This window comes from Erigeron canadensis, chromosome 8 (genome assembly GCF_010389155.1).
Source record: "Erigeron canadensis isolate Cc75 chromosome 8, C_canadensis_v1, whole genome shotgun sequence".
In the NCBI taxonomy this organism is placed as follows: domain Eukaryota; kingdom Viridiplantae; phylum Streptophyta; class Magnoliopsida; order Asterales; family Asteraceae; genus Erigeron; species Erigeron canadensis.
This window is the reverse complement of record NC_057768.1, coordinates 32,317,065-32,335,744: the sequence shown is the minus strand read 5'-3', so window position 1 is coordinate 32,335,744 and position 18,680 is coordinate 32,317,065. Positions and strand designations below refer to the sequence as shown.

Here is an 18,680-nt window from a genome sequence, read left to right as displayed (position 1 = left end):
TTAGGGTTTCATCCGCTAATGTGCTGCGTTGTAGTTTCAATGCAGCGTTTTATCTGGCTAATGTGCTGGTTTCCTTTTATGGTTTAGAAAGTGTCTCTGTGCAGCTGCGTTTCCCTGTTTCTTGCTGATTTCAGCCATGCCCTATTGTGTTGCTTGGGGTCTGGGGGTTACCATTATTAATTTTTCATGATAAGCCATCATTAGCTTTACAAAGAAGCCGAAAACCTCTAATGCCAAACTACTCAAATTACATTACAAACATATTCAGAACATTTGTGAATCCTCAAGAGACTTGCTAACATTAAATGAAGGTTCGTATCATTTATTCAAGAACATAGAACTACCAATGAATAAGCATCAATATTAACATTACATATGCAAAATCACATTAATTTTTTTTTGAAATTTTAGGGGACCTTCAGAAATCATCAACTCGAATAGCATCACGAGGTGTCTCATAAGCGTCTCTAGGTCGTGATTTCTTGACGCCAGCCGTGAACCACACCTTATCGGACCTATAATTCTCCACAACCACACTTGTTACTTTCACCCAAACCACGATTTTTGTCTTCATTCCATCAATCACTGTGAACTTTCCCCTTGACATTAGTCCTTTGACTCGAGTAGCGTATCTTACGACCGACTGGTCCTTGAAGCAAACTTCACAAGGAGCAGGCAAGTGAACCACAAGCTGTAGCTTTGTCTCGTCAAACTCATAGCATGTTATGTTTTGTGGGAATAAACCAGGAGGAAGGTTGTATTCTCTAAGGAAATCTGGTAAAGGTTTCATTGGCTTGCCTGTGAAAAATATACTTTATCAGCATACAACAATGACACATATATTTACAAAGATACAACATTAAATCATTTGATACCAAGAGTGCAAGAATCACGGTTAAGGTTGGTAGTTAATGATGGAAGCTAGGAAAATTCTGAGGGGATACGGGGCTTGATAATTGACAGCATTATCAACAACTGAACTTGTTTTCTGATTCGAAAACTAATTTTCCGAATCTAAAAGTATGGAATATGATCTGAATCTAAAAAGGCCAACTTTAAGTAAAAGAGGCCAACTTTGAGTAAAAGAATTGCTTTGAAAATGTTAAACTAATTTTCCGAATCTAAAAAGGCCAAATTTAAGTAAAAGAAAAAAACAAACTAGTTCCTCAATAAAAGAAGCAATGAATATGATCCCATGGTTCCAAGTTCCAAGTTCCAACTTCTAAGTACTTAGTAATGGGCTAAAATTATATGTCTGTATATTGTCATCATTGATGACATTTATTTTCAGTCAAACAACATTATCTCAACAGATGGTAATTACGAGAAAGAGCGCACACAACTTATTTACGTTCAGAAATTACAATGTAATACAGTACCTTTTAGCTTGTCAAATACCCATTTCGCCTTTTTTTCCACAGTGTTTGAGAACGTCTGCGAACATGAAAGAGCACCATTCAATACACCATCAACTTGGGGTCAAATAGTCAGATAACTGTAACATCAACTATCAGTAACTGTAATCAACTTGTATACGAATACGATTATAATTATTCATATTGCACTAATCTTTGTTGGATTTCATCTCCAAACATGCCCTCATCAACCATAAATGACTATGAATGTCAGAAAGAAACCAACCATAACGACTTCACCTTAAATGTATATACGAAAAGATCAACTAAGTACATCAGTTCGGATACAAAAGAAGATAAAGAATGTAAGCCCGAAATCCTCTATTGAATCACCTTCCAATTTGATAAATTACCCTCTTACATCAAATTTGATGAAACTGAACTCACAATTGCAAAAGCAAAAAATAGCATAGCCGTCACGGATCAATCAAACACAGCAACAACTTCAAAAATGAATATATACTAAAATACATATGGTGGTATTAAGAATCTTTTACCATGAGTCTCTTAATTGGTTATACTAATTTTTTCACTCAAAAGAAGAAAAAGAAAGAAAAGATGCCTATTTTATCTTCCGGGGACAAGAACATATGCTTTCAGTTAGATACTAACTATTGAGAGAGCTTATTTTAAATGCATATAGCTTATTGCATTTTTCAGAAGGGTAAAAAGCACTTTAAAGTGTTTGTGTTTTAGCTCATACAGAAAAAAAAAAACGTACTTATTTTTAAGGGATTATTACCTATGGATGTAACTAACTATGCTAAAATGTCTATGTTATGTAAAGATCTTGTAAAATGTCTATGTCATGAACTTTCAGATCTATTGGATGTACCTGACCAATCAAAAACTTACACGTGCCAGCTTATATGGTTGACACATATACTCGGGTACATCCAATAACCAGAAGGGATAAGTACCTGGATATGTAATAAACTATGCACGACTGTTTATGTTGTGTAATGAACTACTTGGATGTTTATTGTATGTAATGAACTTTCAAATCTCGGTTATTGGATGTACCCGGGTAAATGTGGCAACCAAATAAGCCACTTGTAAATTTTTGATTGGTCGGATACATTCAATAACCTGGATTTGAAAGTTCATTACATACAATAAACATCCAAATAGTTTATTACACAACATAAACATTCGTGCATAGTTCATTACATATCCAGGTACTTATGCCTAACCAGAATTTGAAAGTTCATTACATTACAAAGACATTTTACGAGATCTTTACATAAGATAGACATTTTAGCATAGTTAGTACATCCATAGGTAATAATCCCTAATTTTAAAGCCAAACGAGTGCTCCTTATTTTTAACTATACAAGCACTTGAATATAAACACCCCTCAAATCCTACTATATATCACCAATCCAAATTAAACCCACAAAAATCTAATTTCTTTGAAGTTTCCTTTTTTTAAACCCATCTCAAATCCATGATCATAACAAAAAAGGAGTATTAAGTAACTAGTGAGATCAAATTGCACCTAATTATTAAACCCTAAAACCCCAAAATAACAAAAACACAAACCCAATTACAAAAATAAATTTTGACAAAATTTTCGGCACCCATCGACCCTAAACTTTTATCATGCATGTCTTCAACTACTAGGCTACTAACAATACAAATCCAATTAGTGTATAACAACAAGACAGATTCTAGATCCTACATTCCCATTTCACATACCAACAATTTCATAGCAAATTTTCCTACCCAAATTCCATATAAAAATTGAAATCAAGAAACACTAACAGTAATAATATAAATGAATATGAATATACATACGGAAAGATCTTGAGAAATGTTGGAGATCTCTTCTTTGGCTTTCTTTGAAACCCAAAAGCTTCCTGCTTTTATACTTCCAACTTTATTCAATGCTTTCTCCATTTATTTTTTCCTTGTTCACTTCACTTCAAAAAAGAAGAATTAATAGAAGGGTGTGAAAGGAATTGGGTTGTTTAGAGCATTGAAGTGTTGGTTTTTTAAATGAGAATTGATCTGCTAAAAGGAATTGCCAGCTAGCCAGCCATTATCTGTGGCTTGACTGGCTTCATTTTCTCACTTCACTGACTTTTTATTATTTGTCCACTGACTTCTAAACTGTGTACACTTTTTATCCTTGGAAAAGTTTTAAAATTACAATACAGCACAACTTGTCCATATACAGAAGCCTAAAAACATTACAAATTTACTTATGGCTCGATCAAAGCTCTAATTCAACACATTGGTTATAGTTCGTTTGTAAGTGTAAAGATCAACTCAATGAAAAATCGACTTGTTAGAAAAACTAATCCAACGGGAAGATCTCAAACCATATATTGATCAAGCCCAAAACTTAATATAATTCTGGTGAAGTTAATAATAAAATGTTGAAAGAACTCTTTTCTATTTTCGATTACATTAGAGTTTTTTGAGTTGTGCTAAATAATTTCAAAATAGAGGGGGATAAAATGAAAAACAAAGATCTTATATGAAGTGAGACATAAGCAAGAAGCACATTCATTTATATGGACATCAAAATTACAACCTCTCTAAGTTACATCCTACCAACAAAATTGACCCTTTACTTCTGTTCTTATCAACCACTAAATGTTTACAAGTTTACAACTTTAAACCCATAAGGCCATAGATTTGAAACAATGAAGAGATAAGTGGTGGCCCAGCCTACATTTGACCCGACCCGACCCAAATACTTGTATATTATTCTTGCAAATTATCCATCCAACTACTTCCAGGAACCTTAACCAAACCCTTCTCATGTATACACTTTCTTAGTCTCTTGGCATCCTCCCACCTGCCAACACTGGCATATATATTAGCAAGAAGTGAACCATAGCCGCTGGAATCAGCTTCCAATTTAAAGCAATGTTGGGCTGCAATTTCACCCAGCTCGACATTGTTATGAGTACTGCACGCAAGAAGCAATGCGCCCCAAACACCTGCATGAGGCTGCATTGGCATGTCCTTTATCAAGTTGTGTGCTTCCACTAGCCGTCCAGCGCGTCCCAGAATTTCAACCATGAGACTGTAGTGGTCGGGTGTGGGCACTAGCCCATAACTTTTCATGGAGTTGAAGCAATGATAACTTTCGTCGACCATACCAACATGACTTAACGCTGTTAATAGTCCTGAAAATGTGACCAAGTTTGGGCGGATGTTAGACTCCATCATTTCATTAAACAACTTGATAGCAATCTGTTCTTTTCCATTGATGCCGCAGCCCAAGATCATAGCTGTATAAGCAACAACGTCTTTCGTGTTCAGCTTGTGAAATAACTTGAAAGCTTTATCAATGGAACCACATTTTGCATACAAGTCAATTAAGGCTGTACATATATGATCATCCATTGTAATGCCCATTTGTTTCATGTAAAATTCTTCAACCCATGACCCGAAACTCAAGTCTCCCAGCTGGGAACATGCGGATATCACTGTAGCTAATGTCATTTTGTCTGGTTGAATGTTTACATTCGGTTGAACCATCTCAACAAATAAGCATAGTGCTTCTTTAGCCCGGCCATTCTTAGCATAACACGCAATCATTGCGTTATACAACAAATAATCCTTATTACCCATCTCACCAAATACCTCCCTCGCAGATTCAACATCTCCACACTTGGCGTATCCACCAATCATCGTAATACAAGATATACTATTTCTTCCATCCATCGAATCATAAATACGCCTCGCCAAATCCAGCTTCCCACACTCCACATAACCACTAATCATAGCATTCCAAGAACTCGCATTCCTCTCCGGCATTTCTTGAAACAAACGTAACGCTTTCTCCATATCCCCTCTCCTTGCATACCCAGAAACCATAGAATTCCAAGAAACAACATCCTTATCAACCAACCCACTAAAAAACCCTTGAGCCATCTCCAAATCCCCACATCTCAAATACCCATCAATCATCGTATTCCACGTCACCACATTTCTCACAGACATTTCATCAAACACCTTCCGCGCACTCCCCATATCATCAACTTTCGCATAAAACCCGAGCAAGGAAGTCTCGACATAAACATCCCCCGGAAAAAACCCGTATCTATAAACTTGACCATGTATCATAAACCCACCATTTATATAACCTAACCTCCCACATGCTTTCAAAGCAGATGAAACTATAAATGGTGATGATATATACTGCTGCAACTTTACATATAACTCAAATGCTTGTTGAAACTTACTATATTTACAAAAATACCGCATTGCGAATATTATAGATACTATATCAGCTGAGGGTTGTTTTAATTGATTAATCATTAATTCCAGATAGTGTGTGTTGTTAGAAGAAAAATTTGAGGTTTTCATAATTAATGTAAGATTGCGAATTATTAGTCCTTCAAGATGAGTAAGGCCATGTACCAGTATGACCCCATGAATCTGCTTCAATTGTTTGCAGCTTTTTTTTACAAATTTATGATGATTATTCAATAACAACCACCTTGTTATCTTTGAAACCAACATCATTTCTTATTATTTCCCTATCAAATATAAACTATAAATACAAGATATTTTAAAATAAAAATTTAATTTATCCATTCAATTATTTTATCCGTTTAACATTTAACGACCCGCGCGTTGCGGTGGTAAGATGGTGGGGTGATAGGTCATAGGAGGTGATATGTTATAGGGGTGATATGTTATAGAGTGTGATAGCCAAATGCTTTAACCGGGCTCCACCATCGGATTTAAAAATTTGTCGAAAGTATAGCGAATGACATCTCTAATGAAAGAGCATGAAATTTTAAGAACATCCATATAATTTTTATAATTTATCGATGCACGGTTTTGAGATAAAAGATTTTGAATAAGTTACAGAAATAAAATGATTTATGAAGAAGAGAGAAAAATGAGTAGTTGTAATGTATATAGATGTATTTTACATGATGCATGTATTAGTAGGTATACATTGTTGAGAAAAAATTTGGAAGAAACAAATGCTTTATAATATAGTAAAAATAGAAATAGAGATAAAGATAGTTTAAAAAAAACTAAGTCCTAATATTAGTTAAAAATCAAACTATATAAACAAGTCTTTTATCGTATTTAACTTATAATAGTCGTTTATATTTATAAAGCTCAACGAAATTATATGTTATCTATCATTTTCAGTGAATATATATACTAATACAACTACATATGATATTGTGATATTTGATCTGCACTTATTAAAAGGAGAAAAAAAAAGCCTATTTAAAGTGTTTAGCCCAAATAATTAAACTCCTTTTTATATACACGAGATTAAAATTATATTTCATATCAGTTATGAGAAAATCAATTTTATATAATATATGATTTATCTTATAAGTATAAAATATGGAATATGAAGCTCTAAATTTGTAATGAAATTTTTATATAATTTGTAGCCCAACATTGCAAATGGCCTAACCAAACTCCACACAATGTTGACTAGAAAAGAAAAAAAACAAAGTTATTACAAAGTTGACATCATGAAGTCAACCCTTACTTGTGTTACTAAAACTATACAGCAAAATGACTACCTAAAAGAAGACAATGAGATATATATAATGATATATACATGCAACATGTTTTAGTTATGAACGCTGGCCGGCAGACAGTTTTCGCTAGGTGGCACCATGACGACGGTAGCCGGCAGTATGAGCTTTAAGCTTTCTGTCTTACATGTATGCATTTATCTGTCTGTATCGTATATTCATACATCAAAGTCTATGCAACTTCTTAATATTATACGAAACTGCAGCATTCTTGTCTTTGTTACTATCGGAAACAAACCAAACTTTTACTAGAAAACGATACGTCCAATGGTTTTAACAGCATTTCCTTCTCATATTTGTTTCATATCCAATCGATCAACTTCCATTTACAACTTCCAGAAGTGCAGGAAGAATTTGTGTCGGTGATACTAATTTGTTAAGGAATTGAAGAAAGTATGGGGGAGGTTGATACAGATCCAATCAAGTCTGTTCGAGCATCTGTTTTCCATTTTGGAGAAAAATGTAGTCAGATCAGAAGTCGGTCAATTAGCGACGATGTAAGTTTCCATATTTTTGTCATCTCTATGTTCATGTTCATCAATCAAAATGTGAAAACTAAAATATCAAGTTGATAGCTTATTTTATGGATCACTGTTTAACAGGAATCAGAAAAAGAGAGAGGTCTTGAAGTTGTACTCCAAGACTTAGCCAACTGCAAGGTTCAGCTTGAAGCCATGGATGTTTCTCACAAGCAAGCTCTTCTTAATCAGAATCAGCTTGAAAAAACGATCAACGAGCTCTCAATGCTCTTGAAAACCTCGGAATTTGAAAAGGATATATACATAAACGAATGCAAGGAAGCAAAGGTTCGTGTATCAGAACTTGAATCAAAAATCCAAGAAATGACTAATGAGTTGGCTGAGTTAGAGTCAACACGGGCTGACCTTATTGTAGTCAAAAAACAACTCATGGAAGCCACGGATGCTAAACTTGAAGGCATGAAACAAGCTGAGGTGATGGAAACTCAGGTAAAGTATATCGAGTTATTAGAGATTGAGGTGACTCAGATGAAGCAGGAACTCCAAATCAGGGGCGAGAGCGAGTTGACCAAGTTAGAAACAATGAAAAGTGAGTTGGAAGAGATTGGTAATAGAGAAAGGGAAGCACAAGTCGAAATAGCATTGTTGAAAGCCGAGCTTCATAAAGGGAGATCAAAAACTGCAGCTGCAGAGGCTGCTGAATTAAAAGCAAAAGGCGAAAAATCCGCTGCTTATTTTGCTCTTCAACAAATGGCACTTGAAAATAAAGAGGTTAAAGATGAAAACCAAAGATTACAATCTGAACATGAAGAGATTCAGTTCCAAGATTCATATTCTGAACACGAGATCACCATATCATTAGAAGAATATGAAACTTTGATAGAGAAAGCTGAGGAAGCTAAAGTTAAACGACCAATGGAGTCGGAAAATGAACAAGAAATGGAACATTTGAAAAAAGATTTAGAGAATGCTATGGCAAGAGTGAGCGAGTTTAGGACAAGAGCAGAACAGGCAGCAACACGGGCAGCAGTGGCTGAGCAGGCAAAGGCTGCACTTGAAGAGCAGATAAAGGGGTTGAAAGAACAGAAGCAAAGGCGGAGGGCAGCATTAGCCGCTCTCCGAGCAGAATCAATGTCAAAATCGAGTCGCAGTTTTGATTATGATGTTGATCCTAAAACATATATGCCATTAGGCAAGTTTCTCAAAATGAGTATCTAGTTGGAAACCAACTCAGATACACTAAGTTGTGAAATTTAAATCATTATGTGGATGTTGACCAATGAATTGTCTATGTATTCACATAGAGAAGTGACAACTTAATATCTTTGTTCTTAATCTTCTATATATTGTTCATGGATGGTAATATGTAACAATATAGCAAATGGTGTGCACGTTCCAGTTTGGATATCTGTTGTTTATCTTTGTTGACTAATGACTATGCTCTTGGGATACTTTCTCGAATTTAACTTGACAGAACGAACTGTTTCATATTTATCATCAGGAAAACAAAACATTGCTGAGTCTTTGTTGAAGTGTTAGTGAGTATAATTTAGGCATATCTACAGTCTCATGGGTCAAAAGGATAAAATATAACTATTGAAAATGCATCAAATGGATCAAAGGGTTAAGAAGTCGTAAGTATTTAACACATATAACTTTCTAAATAACTAAATTCATTTAATCAAAGAATTGTAATATTATCGAAAAAAATATTATCTGATACGCAATATATGTACAGAAAAACTGAAAAAAATAGGACAAAGTGTCTCGGTTAAGATGACCGGTCTTGTTTCCACCAGTGGCATAAAATATGACCTGTTTATACCCTTACAATGTTTGAACCAACCTGTTTTCACCAGTTATCCAACCCGCTTGACCCGCCCATATTGCCACCTCAATCTCACACTTACTTTGGTGTAAAAGGCTTGTTGTCGCACCAAGTAATCTGAAACTGTGGTAATGGGTTTAACATACACTAAGAAGGGATAAAGATTAATGAGGTGATATAAAGAGATTAAGCAGAGTCTTTACCAACATGCATGGTCTTATCACCCATCATCAACCAAATAAAACCATGTGACTCATTCTTTTATAGGCATAATTCCTGATAGTAGTCCAGATCAGATTTGCAATATTTTGGATACGGCACAATATAACATAATAATCCAGATCCTGGTCACCATCCATGAAATTTGTCAAGCAACAAGAATTGGGACACCAAATTTGTCTTGTAAAAATTTTAAGGTAAATGATATGAACAGACCCTACATTTGTCTTCAAATAGTTCCTGATATGTTTTTTATTTGTATTTATAACATCCTATAATGTGTCTAATTATGCATTATGCAAAAATTGGGAGGGGCACAGATGGGGACATGTGTTCTGGGGAACATATATGGATAGACTAGTGTTGTCAAAGGCGAGCGCCTCTTGCACCTAGGCGCAAAAGGCGGGCGAGGCGCACCTCCAGCGCCTGAAACCCTAGGCCCAAGTCGACCATGAAAAAGGCATCAACAACGGTCAACTCTGGTAGTCAACGGCGATCAAATTGGTTAAATGGGTCAACATTCGACTAAATCATTCAATATCCGGCCAAATCGTGGCTAGATCTAATTTTTCTGGCCAAAATGAGTGACCATAGTTGTTTAAGAAGATAAAAGAAGAGATAGAAAATATAAAATGGGGGAAGAAGATACAGAGTAGTGACCATAGTCTAATAATTTGAAGTTTTTGGTTGAAAAGTTTGTATTTTTTGAATGATATTTGGTTTTATAAATGACATTTGATTTTTCTTTTACCATTAGTTTTCACTATATATAAATATTTTATAATTACTTACTTAGTGCGCTTTTTTTTTCCCGGGCGTGCGCTTTTTTTGCGCCTCTCGCCTTCGCCCTATTTGAGGTCTTTGCGCTTTGACATCACCTTCGCTTTTGACAACTATGGGATAGATACAAAGAAATCTATAGCTTTATGTAAAACAAAAGTGTCCTTATTTTACACAGCAATACTGATATATATACACAGACAACTTGTTATATTAGCATGCGTGTTTTGCAGTTGGCACACCAAAAGCTAGCTTGGTGATACAGTTAAGATGAAAAACATGTGCACGCAATCTTTAGAGATATTAAGTTTGATGATAAGATATCGAAATCGTCACAAAGGTACAAACTGGGGTCCTTTGTAGATGACTTGTTTTATTTTTGACAGGTTTCTCCAAAAATTCAAAGGTTAGCATAACACTCACAAACATGACCGAAATTGTCAATAGACAAAAAAAATAATAATAATAACACATAGTTTAAATAAAGTGCATTACTTTTTGCGCAAATGAAAGTTTGGTTTCCAACATATAATACTCTGAATTTTTTTTAACATCAAATCTAACTACTACCCCAACTACAACTAACTCCGTGTCAAATATTAAATCTTGGTCTTTATTCCGAAAGGCAGAGTCTCTACTAAGTGGGCTAACCCCATATTGGCCTCCTTTGATGATTGTAATACTCATTCAAAGTGGGGGTAAAAGAAGAAACTAGACTATTAATTCAAGTAGTGGGCGATTATTTAGGTATAAATTAAAATGGTAAGGTGGACAATAATTTTGGGACGGATGGAGTAAAGTAATGGCCATTAACGTCGTGTGTATCCCGTGTTTCCAATTCTTCATGTGTGGATAGGTAATTTAGTTGTGCTCATCACCTAGGTGAATCTAAAGGGGATTGTCAGTGACATCTAGTCACTCAAACTTCAAAAGAGAAATAAACATCCTCATACCCCACTCCCGGGCCCGTGCTCTGTTTCTCAAATACCAAGTTAGCTATAAAAGGAAGTGCAGAATTCACCTAAAACACACAAATTGGTCTAGGATCTTGGAGATGGAGAATCCACAGCAGTTTCAGAAAAAAGTCAAGGATGTCTCGTTGGAAGAACTTAGAGATAAGCTAGCACAATTTGCTAAAGTTTGAAACTGGGAAAAATATCATAGTCCAAGAAACCTACTCTTAGCTTTGGTAAGTTGCTACTTCTAAATTCTCATAATCAAAGCTTTGGTTTTTCCTATCAGAGATAACAATGTGATTGTACTTTTATATTATCAACAACTATACAAGTTTTCCGACAGTATGTTCACAAGCCACTAAACCTCTGCCACAGAATCCACCAGGTTATCACATCTACTTGTATCATTCAAATTTCAAATGTGTAGATACTGATTGTTTGAAGTTTCACGCATTAAAAAAGTCATTTAATAAGATGGTTGATGAATTAATGGGTGCATTACAGGTAGGGGAAGTTGGAGAATTGTCAGAGATATTCCAATGGAAAGGAGAAGTTGAGAGAGGTTTGCCAAACTGGAGCAGCAATGAAAAAAAACACTTAGGAAGAACTCTCAGACGTCTTGCTGTATTTGGTTCAGCTTGCTGATGTTTGTGGCCTTGATCTTGGCCAAGCTGCTCTCTCTAAGATTGTCAAGAATTCCCAGAAATACCCTCTTTGAAATTGAGTTTTCATTTTACGGTTCTCAAGTCATCATAGACTCATCTATCTAAGCCTAACAGTAAAATCTGATATATTTCGGTGTCATTTGGTTTCCTGCTTCTATGTATCACCTAGTTGTCATCAACCTTTTCAAGATTTTCTTTTCTTGCATCATATGAGATGCTACTTTAAGTTCCCTGTCCATGGCCTTAAATCTTTGTTCGAGTGCTCTATCTAATATTGTCAAGATAATCAGATATACCTATTCTCAGTTTGTTTGGATTGTCTATTATTTTTATTTTGTGGATCATCTCTTATATTATACAGTCTATGAGAGTAAGTCTTCTTTACTACAGAGCGAAATATATGAAAAGATTCATAGATATAAACCTTTTCATGTCATCATATACTCGGTCTCACTATAGAAGTTTACATTTCTATGAACCTATACTGTTGTGGATGCCCTAACAGGCATTTGATATAAAGTTGGATTAAAACATATGACATAGAAAGAATGTTAAAACAGCATGCATTTCGCATATAATCCTACCATACTTCCACGGTCATTAGTAAAAAATAAAAAAGATCATATTATTCGGTGCAAAAAGCTATGAAAAAAGCTTATTACTTTCTCTAATAGACCATCAACAAACTGTAACAAGTACTCGTCATGAGCCAATCTGTGATGATAAACTCATCAAAAAGGTTTACTTTCAAGTTTAAATGAACTGGATGCTACCTGACGAAAATGAAACAAAACGTTACAACACGGCTCTTCGCCTCTTCCCAGTTTTAACGAAGACATCACTAAGACCGCCACCAACTGAATCTACAATACCATATCTTAATCCAAATAGCATATAACAGAGTTCACTTCTTGGACTCATTGCTCAACAAGTACTTTTTTAGCACATCCATCACCGACCCAAAATCAGCTTTTACGTTCACTGGAGGATTAGCCAGCTTACAGGCCATTTCCGGAATATCTTTAGAGTGGTAATCGATCTTTGACTGAGTGAACTTCAACCCGTGAGCAGTACTAACCACAACAGTCCTATCAGTAGGACGAATCACACCGCTATTTCTCAACTTGGCTAAAGCCGACAACGCCACACCAGTATGCGGACAAATGAACATCCCGGTCAAATCGGCCTGCGCCATGGCATCCATCAACTCCTCTTCAGTAGCTTCCTCAACAATCCCATTGGAATTCTTGAGAGCATAAACAGCCCTGTCAATGGAAACCGGATCACCAATCTGTATCGCAGATGCAAAAGTGGTCTTCGCCTTCACTGGACTAAAATCTGACCACCCTGACTTATAATGCAGATACAGCGGGTTAGCATTCGCTGCTTGAGCACAAACTAGTCTCGGTATCCTATCAACCAACCCCAACTCTTTACACATATGGAACCCTTTATAAAAAGCATAAATGTTCCCCAAATTTCCACCCGGCACAATCACCCAATCCGGGACTTCCCAATCAAACTGCTGCAGTATCTCAATCGCCGCAGTCTTTTGCCCCTCCAACCTCAAACTATTCAAAGAATTAGCCAAATATATCGGCAACTCAGCAGTCACCTCCCTAACTAACTGCATACACCCATCAAAATCCGTATCTAGACTCAAAACAAACGCCCCATTCGCAATAGGCTGCACTAACTGCGCCATAGAAATCTTATTCGCAGGCAAAAAGACTATACTAGGTATCCCTGCAGAGGCACAATAAGCCGACAAAGCAGCTGAGGTATCCCCAGTAGACGCACAACCCACCCCGACAACCGGCCTATTCATTTTTCGCAGTCTATTAACCTGACTAACAAGTACAGTCATACCTAAATCCTTAAAACTACCAGTATGACTAATCCCACAATGTTTAACCCACAAATCATTCATACCCACAAACTGTTTTCCAAATCTTTCAGCCCAAAACATATTAGAATTACCTTCAAATGCCGAAACGATATCGTCTGAGTCGATTTCTGGCAAGACCCATTCTTTTTTAGACCAAACACCTGACCCATAAGGCCAAGTTGTCTTACCAATTCTGGAATCAAATAAAGACCTCCAATAAGCACCATCAAATTCTTTCAAAGCATCCATATCATGTTGTACATCGAGTAACCCACCTGATCTTGACCTGTACACAATTTCATCTAAAGAATATGATTCAGTACAAGATGGGTCAGCGTTAAATGGGACGTATTTGGCTGAAAAAGTGTTGGTGTGAGGTGAGGTGCGGCGGTGAGCTTCTTCACGGATGTTTTGGTCGGCGGGACGGCGGTGTTTGATGGATTGTGGTGGTGGGGTTTGGTTGTCGGATGGTGATGATGAGATTGTGGCTTTGATTGTGTGGAATTTGTGGGTTCTGGTGGTGGTGGTGTTAGGGTTTTGGGGAGTGAGAATGAATGGGGAAGATCGGAGAAGAGAGGTGGCTGCCATTGGAGGAGACGGAGAGGGAGGCGGCGAGTTGGGTGGAGTTGTGTTTAGGGTCTGAAAAGTTAAAAAGGGATGTGAGTGTATCTGTGTTTTGTTGTATATCTATAGTACTTCGGAATTTGGATGGTTGAATAATGAAATACCAATCAAGATATTCGTATTCAATGCTATTTTAATGAAAAAAATATCAACTATCAACACAAAATCGGTATATTACCGAAAAATCCACCATCATCATTTATGTTTTTCTTTTTTTTTTCAACGAAAATGGTCGAATATAAAAAGTTTTCATCATTATATGATTAGATTTTTGATATCTTATCTCGATTTAATGTTTGGAAAATATAAAAACAACACGTTTTTATTATTTAAAAATGATCTATTATATCAATTAAATTGACTTTAAATGAACAACTTAACTGATATGTATATATATATATATATATTTGATTTTTAGTCTTGTGTTTAACTCTTTGGATGATAAATTTTTAAGTTTTTTTCGTGAATCATTTGTAACGACTCATAATTTATATATCGTAATTTATAGTATGTGTAGGGCTTTATCATTTTCATGCTAAGATGTTCTCTAATGTCGAATACTTGACTGGTTGAAGAAAAAAAAAATTATTTAGCGTTTCTGAAATTCCTAATAAAACTGTTAAAAATATTTTATAATTGTGCAAAATCAAAGTGCTACCTTATTCTGCACAATTTCAAAATTATGACTTGTGATTTTAACTAACGAGACAAACTACTCGTGCATTGTGACGGTGAGATGGTGGGGGTGATAGGTCATAGAGTATGATAGATGATAGGAGATGATAGATTATAGAGTGTGATAGCCCAATGCCTTAGCCGTCCGGGCTCCGCCTACGAATTTTAAAAATTCACCGAAAATATATCGAATGACATCTCTAATGAAAGAGCATGAAATTTTAAGAACACCCATATAATTTTTTTTATTATTTATCGATGTATAGTTTTTGAAATAAATGATTTTGAATAAATTAGAGGAATAATTTGATTTATGGAGGAGAGAGAAAAATAAATGGTTGAGATTTGAGGAGGGAAAAAAATGAGTGGTTGAGATTTATTTTAAGGGTATTATATGAATGTTGCAAAGTTGAAAGTTCAAAAGTGAATTTACTCTATAATATAGTATAGATATAAATCATTAAGATATTCCATATGATTTTGTTGTATCTTGTATATAAAAAGAAGTCAAAAAAAGGTTTGTTAAAATTTATAGTTATATACTTAACTACTTAAGTAAAAGTAGCAAAGTGAAAATTTATAATGGGCCAAACTGTAAGCCCAATCCAAATAGAATATAACGATTAGGCAAAGAGTGAAGTAAAGACAAAGGATCAATTTTGATCCGCACACTTGTAAGTGTGAGCAGCAGCTTTATGTGGTCTCCGTTAAACTTCTTTTCCTTTCCCCCTTCTCATGTAATTTCTCTCTCTCTCTCTCTACAAGAGAAACAAAACAACTTAATATACAATTTATTTAATTATTATCTTTACTTCTTTACTGCTATATATATATATATATATATATATAAATATAAAAATTATGCTAACCTTTGTTGAAAAGTTAGAAAAAAAAAAGATGCAAAATGATTATTATACCCATAATAAAATAATTTACATTATTAGTCCTTTATCTTCTAAAATATTTCAACTACTCCTTTAAATCAATTACTTATATATCAATTACATTTACATCAATCTAGAACACCCGACACCGCCACCAATATCAATAGTCGTTATCATCACATGTCCCCAACATCACCAGACCGCCGTAACAAAAAACCGCCGCATTGCGCGGGTACCGTGCTAGTATATATATACGAGGATATTCTAGAGAGTGAGAGAGAAAATAAATCCAATACACACACTCTTGTGTGTTATAAAAAAAATAAATTGGATCTCTATCTCCGTCGGTTTCATCGATTGTTCATTTTCTTATTACTACTACGAGGTATATATACAAATTATTATATATGTATATATTGATTTATTCAATTCGGTAGAATTAAGTTAGATTTTTAATGATATATATCTATTTTGTTGTTTATATCTATATCTGACGGAAATGCTCTATCATGATTTTTTTAACAATTTGAGCTATTTGATTGAATCTTTTAAGCTAAGGTTTCCTGGTTGTTTATATATATAATTGTTACAATATTATGTATCCATATGTAATGTGAAATATTTTCTTTTTTGTTATAATGATTATTATATGGTGTAATATGTATCTTTAAATGTTAAATAGTTGGTGAGCTAAAATAATTAATAGTAATAGATTTGTATAATGTATCTCAACATTTGATGTTTCGTGTAAAAAAGGTCATATGATTATTGGAAATTATTTTGATTGGTATGAGAATTATTTTGTAGCTTTTTTGTATCTTCAATCTGTTTGCTTAAGGTGATTTGTATATTGTTCGTCAGTGTTTTGGTAATTCTCGTTATATGAATCAATTGTGAACTTATTGAATATATCCTGTCTAATGAAGTAATTCTAATTTGGAAGTTTTTTAATTTGCAGGCATGGATCTGATGTGCTGGTACGTGTGCTTTTGGGAATAAAACTTCCGTGTTAAACATGTGGGGTTTTGCTTCAAATGCTATTGCTGGTACATCTGGCCTAAAGCATAATTCGTTAAGACCACCCACTCAAGCTTCTCCTGACTGCTCAGATGATGAGATCTCAGAAAATAACAGTGGAGATGAAGGTTTTGAGTGCCCAATTTGCTGGGAATCTTTTAATATTGTAGAAAATGTACCTTATGTGTTATGGTGTGGGCATACACTCTGTAAGAATTGTGTCCTTGGTCTCCAATGGGCTGTTGTGAAACTACCAACGCTTCCTATTCAACTCCCATTTTTCATATCGTGTCCATGGTGCAACCTGTTGTCGTTTCGGCTTGTTTACAAAGGGAACCTCAAGTTTCCTAAAAAGAACTACTTTATTCTTTGGATGGTTGAGAGCATGAACGGTGGTGATAAGGTTAAATCTCATTCCTCTTTCTGTGGAGACCATGTACCAGTGTCTGCTTGGTCATGGAACCGTGGTTGGACAGGTGGTCGATCTAGCCGGACTAACACGGCAGTTGCTCCATGTACCCGCGAGTCAGATCATAACCATGATTCTCATGCCACCCATTCCAACGCAGAAAGACTCCAGTCGTCTCTTTGTAAGTCACTAATCTTTTTTGTTCACTTGACGGCTAAGTTTCCATTGGTCTTTCTATTCCTCCTTATCGTACTATATGCGATACCTGCAAGTGCAATCATCTTAGCCGTGTACATACTCCTTACAATTTTGTTTGCCGTCCCGTCTTTTCTTGTTTTGTATTTCGCGTATCCAAGTCTTGATTGGTTAGTTAGGGAGATTATCAATTAGGGTTGCAATTGGTTTTTCTTTTTTTATCATCAATGACCCTTTTGTATCCCCAGATGTGCAATTTGTTGAACAAACACTTAATTACGTTGAAGAAGATGGCAATATAGTTAAGATTTTTGGGTAGGTGTTTTGATTGTTTATGTTTCTGTTCATGTAGTTATCATTTTGCAACTTAGATTGTTTCATTAAACTTTGGTCTGTGTCATGTAGAATTATGTAATGTAATTAGCTACCACATGTCAGTGGGATGTCATGTTTTTGTTCACAAATTGAATGCAATATGTTACAGTTGTTGGTCTCATCCTTATGTTGGTTTATCCTTTTAACCTGATCACTAATCGCCTAATCGGGTATTAAATTAGTTTGTATTGGTTGGAACCCAAACTAAGGTTGTCATACAAAGTGATATAACGAACAGGCATGGGTCCCAAACACGACCAAAAGTGGGTGTCGATCTCGATCCTATATGAACCGCTACCAACCCTGGATGGAACCAGGATACGGTACCAAATCCCAACAAGTTCGGAATAAAATTAATAGTTAACTTGCTAATATAAAAACATGACATAATATATTAGATACTTTAACACTATGGTATACACTTACATAGGCTAAAGGAATACGAAAGCAATCATGATCATCATCATTATACCGGAAGGCATAAAAATGCAACTTTTTGTGAATGGAGATCTGCAAACTGGCATACCAGGAACTCAGGAAGTAACGTTGACTTTACATTTCATTACACCAAAAGACAAAGTTTGTATTTATCACATATGACTACATATATGTAATTTGGAGTTTGGAGTTAACTACAAATAGCATACTAGCATACGAGATTACCAGAAGGTCACTGTCCATCAAGTTTATTGGACCAGTCCTTGACGGATTTAAGGTGAACTAAACTAAGCGGCTTT

General features: G+C 35.3%; 5 protein-coding genes and 1 long non-coding RNA gene across 6 annotated transcripts; 3 read left to right on the top strand and 3 right to left on the bottom strand.

Annotated features, from left to right (window-relative positions):
• Window positions 1-231: 231 nt before the first annotated feature.
• Window positions 232-3,450, bottom strand: LOC122609666 (uncharacterized protein At5g01610-like). Its single transcript, XM_043782620.1, has 3 exons — window positions 3,213-3,450; window positions 1,380-1,434; window positions 232-798 (listed from the first exon to the last, which is right to left on the bottom strand). The coding sequence occupies exons 1-3, from the start codon at window positions 3,312-3,314 to the stop codon at window positions 419-421; spliced, it is 537 nt and encodes a 178-aa protein (XP_043638555.1). The 5' UTR covers window positions 3,315-3,450; the 3' UTR covers window positions 232-418.
• A 475-nt stretch (window positions 3,451-3,925) lies between these two features.
• On the bottom strand, window positions 3,926-5,900 carry LOC122610648 (pentatricopeptide repeat-containing protein At4g22760). Its single transcript, XM_043783618.1, has one exon. The coding sequence runs from the start codon at window positions 5,898-5,900 to the stop codon at window positions 4,128-4,130; it is 1,773 nt and encodes a 590-aa protein (XP_043639553.1). The 3' UTR covers window positions 3,926-4,127.
• A 1,444-nt stretch (window positions 5,901-7,344) lies between these two features.
• Window positions 7,345-8,646, top strand: LOC122610647 (filament-like plant protein 3). The gene is made up of 2 exons (XM_043783617.1): window positions 7,345-7,446; window positions 7,552-8,646. The coding sequence occupies exons 1-2, from the start codon at window positions 7,345-7,347 to the stop codon at window positions 8,644-8,646; spliced, it is 1,197 nt and encodes a 398-aa protein (XP_043639552.1).
• Window positions 8,647-11,241: 2,595 nt separating this feature from the next.
• Window positions 11,242-12,201, top strand: LOC122611282. Its single transcript, XR_006325502.1, has 3 exons — window positions 11,242-11,444; window positions 11,544-11,596; window positions 11,716-12,201. It is a non-coding gene; the product is annotated as an uncharacterized LOC122611282 (long non-coding RNA).
• Window positions 12,202-12,521: 320 nt separating this feature from the next.
• LOC122611280 (threonine synthase, chloroplastic-like) lies at window positions 12,522-14,488 on the bottom strand. Its single transcript, XM_043784281.1, has one exon. The coding sequence runs from the start codon at window positions 14,350-14,352 to the stop codon at window positions 12,781-12,783; it is 1,572 nt and encodes a 523-aa protein (XP_043640216.1). The 5' UTR covers window positions 14,353-14,488; the 3' UTR covers window positions 12,522-12,780.
• A 1,745-nt stretch (window positions 14,489-16,233) lies between these two features.
• Window positions 16,234-17,903, top strand: LOC122579013. Its single transcript, XM_043751092.1, has 2 exons — window positions 16,234-16,332; window positions 16,906-17,903. The coding sequence occupies exon 2, from the start codon at window positions 16,963-16,965 to the stop codon at window positions 17,761-17,763; it is 801 nt and encodes a 266-aa protein (XP_043607027.1). The 5' UTR covers window positions 16,234-16,332; window positions 16,906-16,962; the 3' UTR covers window positions 17,764-17,903.
• Window positions 17,904-18,680: the final 777 nt, after the last annotated feature.